At 30.2% G+C, this 9,622-nt stretch overlaps 1 protein-coding gene across 1 annotated transcript in view; it reads left to right on the top strand.

Moving 5' to 3' along the window:
- The first annotated feature begins 350 nt into the window (after window positions 1-350).
- Window positions 351-9,622, top strand: part of LOC106460926 (beta-amyrin 11-oxidase-like) — a 26,376-nt gene continuing 17,104 nt past the window's right edge. The window contains exons 1-2 of the mRNA XM_022387733.1: window positions 351-479; window positions 2,928-3,164. Coding sequence (XP_022243441.1) covers window positions 2,981-3,164 — 184 coding nt within the window. The 5' untranslated portion in view covers window positions 351-479; window positions 2,928-2,980. The remainder of the gene's footprint in view (window positions 480-2,927; window positions 3,165-9,622) is intronic.

Here is a 9,622-nt window from a genome sequence, read left to right as displayed (position 1 = left end):
AACAAACGGAGACGTAACAATAATAACTTAGAATTGTGTAGTTTTTGCCATAGCTTGGATCTCTTAATTGCATATCACACTGGTTTACCTAGACAAACTTACCTGCAGAAGCTTTGTTATTCAAAAGTACAAAACCTTCACTAAACAGATATCCTACCATTTCTCTCTAGCTTTATTAATTTAACTCCAAAGTTGAATAAACTCTGGTACAACTGTACAGTATGGTTTGAAAATCTGTTCATTCTAAATATATATATATATATAGTATTAGATGGTAATAGACTACATGGAAGGTAGCTAGTCAACAGCACTCATCGCTTTGACTGTCACGTTTATAGAGCAATCACAGCCCCAATGTGCGGAGTGTGTCTTAGAGACAATTAATGGTTTCCGAAACGGCCATGAGCCCTTGGATTCACAGTCCGAGCACACTAACTATTCTGTCACTTCAAGCCATCCAAACATCCAATTCTTGGCAGGTATTTTGATTTTAAATCTTCCAAGCCTCTTAGGGGCTTGAAAGACAATCAGGGGAGGTCAGAAACTTTCGTTTCCCTTCGCCCAATTCGTGAGATTAAGGTTTATTCATTTTGCTCACCTCCACCCCTCTACAGTCTAAGCTTGTTATAGTTACAATATATGTCTAGCTTAACGTTTTTAATACAAACTATTAATACACATATTCATTTCGACTATATTATAATGTTTAGAAACTGTAGACAGTGTAATTAGTTGCATAATCATCCCACGTTTCAATAACGTATATGACGTTGATGCGTATAGACCAATTACAACAAGGTGCTGAGATATGTGCCGCCTCTTTCCTGTGTTTAGTTTCGTCATAGTTCATTGACTGAGAGCAAACCGCAATAGAGTATATAGTAAAATGAAAAGTTGAGCATAAAACTCAAAGGAATAACAGCAGAGTTGAGAGTTTTTAACCTAGTTACTGATTCTTAAGTTTTAAAATGTAATAATAATTTAATGACATTTAGATTTTCGTATCTATTGTACACCATATTATTGATTTCTTATATATATATATATATATTTATATATAATAACATAAGAAAAACATTTTAAAATTTATAGTTACAATACAGTGTAAGGTATCCTGTGCTATTTTACACTGCACAAGTTTGTTATTGCTGTTACGTGTGAGAAGGTAAGATTTAACTTAAGGAATTCGAATGATTGTAGTTAGGTGTTTGTTTGTATTTATTTAGCATCATTTATGCATGTAGCTAATATTCTGGACTTTTTTTCTAGTGTTTGAGAGTGGGTTATGCTATAGTTTTTAAGTTTATAGACTTCCTAATAATAATAATATACATTAAGAGCATACAAAATTCGACTTTCTTAAGTATCCTTCTTCATAACGTAAATGTTTTATTCATGAATATTAGATATTTTGCATCCTAACTTTTGTAACTATGTAATGTTCTGAGTTTAATTCATCTGAAAAAGTCATAAATGACAGCTATCTGTATTATTTATTCGCAGAATATAAAATAACGCTATAGCTTATTTATTATGATTTAACAGAAGTTTTACAACAATGTTACATATAAGACAGCATCAACCACTTACTTTTTTGAAACATGCAAAAGTTTAATGTTGACATGAGAAGGTCCTACTAATTTTTGTACAAAGAGCAAACTTGATAACAAATGAACATGTGAATATATTTTGGGACACTTTTTCTTAAAATTAAAATATGACTGATTAGTGAGTTAAAGGTTTATACATGACCAGGTATGGATGAAAGCAAACTGCATACAGACTAAAAAGTGGTCCTTACAAACTTCTGTGACACATACATAGCTGACCAGAGTGAGCCATCTTCTTCACATTAAAACAATTAAACATGTTAGGAGTCATTCATGTGCAAAGTTATAAAACTGACACCAGTCATATTTTTGTTTTATAATTAACTGTGACATTTATATTTTCTTATTTTTAAATTACCATCTTTGTAATTTCTTTTTAAGCCAAGTTTTTATATAATTTTTGTAAAACCAAAAATTGTTGCTACTATCCAGCATGCTTTGAACCTACAATGATTTGAAACAGCTATGTTCTCACTTCTCTTGACTGTTGAGGAGGGGTTATTATTTCTTGGCACTTGCGTATAATGTTAAAATAATAAATAACTAACAACATTAAAATAGGTACACAAAAACATTTAATTAAGACCAATCTATGACCACTAAAAAGTTGACTAAATGTTTCGATGTTACAACATCACCTTCAGGAGTGAGTTGCAATACATAATCGTGTCGTATTTATAATTTTCTTTTGTTAAATAAATCATGTGACTTATGTACAGGTTTACAATTTCTACTTGAACTTTTTAGAGTGGGGTGACCTTCTCTTAAAAGTTCATGCAGGAAGTGTAAACCTTTACATAGGTCACATGACCTATTTTAAAAAAAAGTATAAATAAAGCACGATTATGAATTGCAAGTCACTCCTGAAGATGACATTGCAACATCAAAACATGTAGAGTCAACTTTTTAGTTGTCATAGATTGGCCTTAATTAAATATTTTTAATTGTGTACCTATTTTAACATTGTTTGTTATTTATTATTTTATTGAGAAGGAGTAACATTTGAACCAGTTGTTGAAGTAATTGTGCTGAAATCTTATCTGTATGTTTGTGGCAATATTAATAAAGTGAAATAATGAATTAAATCTAAAGTAATAAACCATTAAAATAAAATATTAACTTTTGTATGCAAATAAGCATACAATAAAAAATACAAATGATTTTTTAAAAGAACGTTTATTGTGTTTTTTATTTTGGGTCAGAAGATGCATGTTCCTGTGACTATGAACTTAGGGGTAATTTTTAAAATGCAAGTATTTAGATGTTTTGGCATCGTGGACATTATGTTAAGTTGTATATACTCTTGTTGTTGAATAGGTTGAATAAATTATTTCCCTGACAATCACTTAAAACTGAAAGCAGCAACAGTAATGGAATTACCAGGGTACAGTGGATCTTTTTTGAGTGATAAGACACGTGAGCTGTATAAGAACGTAGATGAGTTTGCAAAGAAGTATTCCTCCCAGTATAATTCCAGCATCTTCTTGTCTCGCTTATTATTGAAGCCTACAGTAGTTGTGACTGACAATGCAACAGTTAGAGAACTACTTGCTGGTGAAACTTTTATTTCATATTCAGTGTTTTGATATTTTAACAATTAAATGTTTATTATTATTATTGTTTTTTAGCTAGTTTTAACTTATTTAATTAACCTTACTAAAATACTAAGTTTCAGTGAATATTTTTACCTGCCTGGATTATTGTAAGCTTGTGATGCTGCTTCATTCACACAGAGGAACTGTTAATTTGAATGACACCAGTGCTAACATATGTACATGTGAGAACGTGTTTGGTTGTATTGTTTGTGAATACTGGTTATTAATATACTGTGAAAATAAAGTAATCTATCTAAGTGGACAGTGGTAGTTGTAATTCCATAGATATGGCATGAGGGTATGAATGTTTTTAATATGAAGAATATACCAAGGCATGTTATGGTTTCAGTGTGATTTATCAGTAACCTTTGTGGTGACAGTCTTGTGGTTAAATGAGTTATTAGCCAACCCAGCCTCTTATAAAGAGGTTCATTACAACTGGCATACAATGTTGTTTTTGTTCTTGGTTATATGGTCAAGCTGGTAAGGGATCTTGGCTATTCTATGGAGTAAACTACCTTCTACTAGATGTGGAAAGGTTATGATCTCTTAAACTGTTTTCTCTTGAAACAAGAAGAGTTAGAGGAGATCTTAATGAGATGTTAAAGATTGTTAAGGGAAATGATAATGTCAGTGCATCAACTTACATACTAAGTGGTGAGAGTTGTAAGATTAGGGGACACATATATAAATTTTGGCAAGATAGGAGTAATTTTCAGACATTTTTATTTTACTAACAAGGTGGTTGGTCTTTCGAATGCATTTCGGTCAGGTGTGGTAAAGGCAGTGAATTAAAATGAACTTAAGGGAAGGTTTGATAACAAATACTTGAATAATGACTGACTTTGAATATTTTTTAAGTAGATGGGACAGCCTTTACATGGACCAGTAGGTGTCTTTTTATCCTTAAATTTTATGTTGTAAGTCAATTCCTCTCATTTTGTATTCATATTCATCATCATTATTTAATATCTCTTCCTTATTGAAATTATACATCTGTACTCTCCATTACAAGATTGACTGTGTTTTTTTTGCATAATCCTCTGAGAACAATAGGTGATGAATACTACACATAAAGTAAATAAGTATTGCAATAAAAGTAGTGTTATTAGAGCACAAACTTTCTTGAAACAATTTAATATAAAAAACTTTTATTTATACTATATTGATATAACTTATTAATAGCTCTGAAATTTCTGTTATCATATTATGCTTAATCTTGTAATGCTTGTGTTTTTTTTGTATTGAATGTTATATTTACTTGAATAATTTATTTCAGATTTTGTTGCATATTAAATGTTAAAGTTTTTGTTACTAACTACCTACCTTGTGTAATTTTTTTAATGATATTACCTATATTCTCATTTTTGTTTTTCTCAGCATTCAGCTTATTTTGGAAGATTTTTTATGTGGTATTTCCATTATTGTTTAGGTTTGCATAGTAGTAACCAGAATGTTGTTCAGTCTAGTTGTCCAGATTTGGTTTGTGATATTAGATCTGTTCAGAATGTTTTATTCCTTATGAACCAAGGTAGACAACAAAATGTGGTTATGAATGCAGATCTTGGAAAATGTAAAAGAGATTTGATTCAAAGTTTACAATCTCTTAATGCTATCCACTCTTCTGACAAGTCTTGCAGATTTTTTTCAATAAATGCTTTTGATAATTCTAGAATTCCTGACCTAACAAATATTGTTAATCAATAAGTCTTACAAAGTTTAAAAGTGTTTTGAACATGAACCATCAGTATTCTGACATGATAATGAAATTTTACAAGATCACTGGTTAAAAGATTGTTAAATGTTTGTGTCAGCCTGTAATGTAAATTCCAATAGTATGTTGAACAAATTGTGGATTATTTAGGGGAAGAACCATAAGAGTGAATTTTATGTATAAAATTCAGTCTTTCATCTTAAACAGATTTTTTAATTGAATTTCTAAGAACCTTAACTTATGATGAGGAATTATTTAAAATTGTTCTTGATAAATACCAGCATCCAAATGAGTCTTTTCCAGTACGAACAAATAACCATTATAATAAATCATGTGTTAGATAATTAAAATTTATTCTTCAAATAACATTACCTCACACTATTGAAGAATTATTTGTTCATATCAAGATGTTTCTATATTTCTGGAATTTAGCTCTTGTCACTCTTCTGATAATGTTGTTTTTGAGAATTCTTCTTTTTTTCTCAGATTCAACAGTCAGATCCATCTAAGAATTACCAGTGTTATTTTTGGTGTGAAGATAATAGTCATTTGGCTCCAACCTTTACAGTTTCTTCTACACCTCAAAATAGGAGTAGGGAAATGCCAGGTGGAAGTTAGAAAAAGATGTGATATCACTTTCACAAGCTAAAAAATATACCCTAAGTATATGACAGGTGTACATGAAAGGAGTAAAAATATAGTATCAGTATTTTCTGTCCCTGTTCAAATAAAAAAAAAATGTTATAAAGTTCAATATGTTTGACTGACAGTTCTTATTCAAGGATTTAATAAAATAATAAGTTGATAACTCCGATGTTTTAAAATGCCCCGTAATTTATTAAATAAAGTTAAAAGCAATAAAAATGAAAAACTACATGTTTTGGTGAAACTTGTAGAAAGCTTTTTATTGCTTTTAACTGTATGCAATTAATTACTGTGCATCTTAAAAAGTTGAAGTTGTCAACTTATTATTTTATGATATAAAGTTGTTGTAGATAATGCTACAATGCTTCTGATTTTGGGCTGGGAGTAGTTTTATCTCAATTATGTGATAACGGACAAGATACTATTATATGTTATGCTAGTCACATTTTAAAGCCAACTGATAGATAATACAATACAAATGGAAGAGAATGTTGTTTGGGCTTTAGAAAATTTTTGATCTTACCTTGAAAAAGCTCCATTCACAGTTCCAGGAAGATTATCTAGATGGGCTTTGTTTCTTCAAAACTTTGATTTTAAAGTTATTCATAGAGCATCTAGGTGTAATGTAATTGCTGGTACACTTGTCTTGAAATCCAGTTGATTTGCAATCTACATATTCTCAGGACTTAGTTTGAAATTTACCAGCTAGAGCTTTCATAGCAACTTTGAATTATCTTAATGTGAATCTTTCTGATAAAGAGACATTAAGAAATATACAAAGTAATCACCCAGAAGTATTTACTATTATCAAATAATCACAACATGGTATTTATTTGGGTTATTCTAGTTACAACACTAAAAAAAGTAACTGTAACATCTTAATAATAACATTTTATATGTCTCACATGACCATAGAGAAAACTATACAATATTATCATGATTATTATTCATCTGATCATCTTGGAGTATTTTAAATTGTTAAACATTGTAACATCTTAATAATAACATTTTATTGTCTCACATGACCATAGAGAAAACTTTATACAATATTATCATGATTATTATTCATCTGATCATCTTGGAGTATCTAAAATTGTTAAACAATTATGCTTGAGGGGTTGCTGGTCTGGTTTGTGATCAGATGTGAAAAATTATAATAAGACATGCCATTCCTGTCAGCTGTGAAAAACTTCACAACAATAGTTATGGTGCCTCCATATTTTTCTTACCCATAGGGGTTAGGGATGAGACAGTACACTCAGCTCCCAATATGAAACATATCACAATACACAAAATCTCCCCTACATCTCTGTTTAACTTACTTTAAAATAATTGGTAAAGTTTTAAGTCAATACATAGGACCATTTAAAAAAAAGCACATTTACTTACCAATGAAGAAAGTTTTTTAAAACTGTTACAAAAAAAATCATTAGCAAATGTTAATTTTTTACTTAATACAATTACTAGGTTTATCTGCAGGTTTCTTACTGGTTATGCATGCATTGATAAAGGAATTTTACACAAAAAAGAAACTTGCAGGGAGAGTTGAGCTCTTAAGCAGATGAACTTGAAAACTTATTATGCTCCACAGTTTCTTTTATTCCTTTGTACACTTCTGGCAAGTGGACCGTACCATGAATGTGATGCAATATATATAATGGACATTGTTGATTATTTCACTGAGTAGATTTAAATATTTTTCATAAGAACAGCCACTGCATCAGTAAGTGCTCTTTGATTGGTAAATGAAGTTATTAGTAGACATGTAACACCTCAATATATATTATCACTGATAGAGACATTCAGTTTACAAATAAATGGTTTTCTGATTTAACTTATAATTTGAATATACAACACAGATTTACCACAAAATATCATCCTCAAATAAATGCTACTGAGAGGATAAATAAAATTGGAAAAACTATTATTCATACATACATAGGTCCACATTAGAATTCTTAGAGTAGACTCCAGAGTAGAAAGATTTAAGATATGTTAACAATGCATTGAATATGGTGCATACAAAGCAAAAATGGGGTTTGATATTATACACATATATTTTACTTTTCAAATCAATAATTCAATTAAAGTTAAAATTCTTTGATCAAGGAGAGACATTAGATTAATTAGTATATTAGCCCATTTGTATATTGGTCCATGTAGGTTATTGGAAAAGTTATAAGAAGCTAATCATTAAGTCAAACATTTTCCTGGCAATTCAGATTTAGTTGACTGCCGTGTATAACTGGCCACGTTTCTGTGGGAATGAGGTTTTTGTTACCTTGTGATGAAACTAAATATGTTAATTCAATTGAAATTCAGTCATATGATACTTTATTTTTTATTGAAATTTTGTTGTCTCAAAATTGGGTCACAGTCAAATATGTGTTTAAGGCGTGTGAATGATGTAAGTGAAAATTTCACGTTGTTTTGTGAAGTGTACAATCTCCAATCTGCTGATGTACATTTCCTCATCAGTTTAATATTTACCATGTTTCTTCTCTTTAAAAATGGTCTTCTGTACAGATTCACAATGTTAAATGCATCAGTATAGCTTTGTATATTTTTTTAATGTTTCATACCAACTTGATGATCTTGAGACAGAGTGACTTATAGTGAAAGTACAAGGATTTATAAGATGGGAATTTTTCACATTCTTTAGATTTATTTACTTACATGTACTATGTTTATCTTATTCTACATATGTTAAAAAATCTGGAAGAGAAGTCATTAAGCTGAGACTTAATCAGTTCAGTGAGATTAAAGTATTCACCATTAGTTCACTTGTGAGATTTATCAAATTCTATTCCATTTGGTCATTTTATGCTGCCGTACATTTCTTCTTTAAAGAATCAGTCATATCCATTTTATTGTAATTGGCTTGGTCTCTGCCATCTGAGAACATTTTAGGCACATAACACATTTTACACAGCTCATGCTCAAATGCTTAGAACTTGTACAGTTTTTACAAGGATGATGCATCCAGAGTGGATTGTGTATGAGGACCCATTTCAGTGTCATCTGGAACAGAGAACATCAGGCATACACCATTTAGAATAATGGTTACTACTGATGATATTTAGTAAAAATGATACCATTGTAGGCAGTAGTATTATTCTCTCGTTTAAGATAACCTTTTAGTTCTAAATTACATGGCGTTGATTACGTTAGATCCACACTTCATGTGTAATATTATATATCTTTATTCTTTTGGCATGACTGAATGTTGTATCACCAACATTACTTCAATGTTAGTCTTATGAACCAATAAGTAAGTAATGTGACAAAACACTGTTGGTACAATAACCACAGAAGTATCTCAGTTTTGTTGAATGGTGTAATTTTTAATGTGTAACTATGAAGTTAGCTCTACTGAGCAAGTTGTAATTTCATTGCTTGATACATTGAGCACATTTAAAACTAGTGTAGATCAATGGTTACTTAGAATTTGATACTCATAAAAGAAATAAGAACATGGCAATAGATAAATTAATTTCTGCAAATATGCCATATTGTAGTTTCATTATAGTAAATATTTTTTGGGCATTACTTGCAGGCAAAATTGTCTCTTATGGTCCTTTTTCCTATACCCTTGATAATTGGTGTATATAACTGTTGCAGTTCATTTCCTCTTGTTATTGTGGGGAAAGAACAAAGGATAGCTTCAACATATGGCTCTTGGTTCTTGAGGGCTGTCCTTACACACCCATCCTTGAGAAATCCACTCTATATTTTGCATGCTTATATATATTATATTTATTGTGATGTTTTTTTGGTTTACAATTTTCTTTGCAAAATTTTGTTTTGGTAGTTTTTACAATTATATATATCTAAACATATAACTATTTTAATATGATATTAATAATGCTTGGAGACGGCTTGAATAGGTAATGAAGAAAAACTTTAATATAAGTTTGACATAACAGCAAATGTACAACATTTCGCCAAGGTTTTGTCATCATCAGGTACAAGTAGTTTACACTGACACAGATATATATATATATATATATATATACAGTATGGAACAAAGAGGTCACATGATCAGATACTGTTGCAAA

The sequence above is a fragment of the Limulus polyphemus genome, unplaced genomic scaffold, assembly GCF_000517525.1.
Source record: "Limulus polyphemus unplaced genomic scaffold, Limulus_polyphemus-2.1.2 Scaffold865, whole genome shotgun sequence".
NCBI lineage: Eukaryota > Metazoa > Arthropoda > Merostomata > Xiphosura > Limulidae > Limulus > Limulus polyphemus.
The sequence above is the reverse complement of the archived record's forward strand: the minus strand, read 5'-3'. Positions and strand labels throughout refer to the sequence as shown.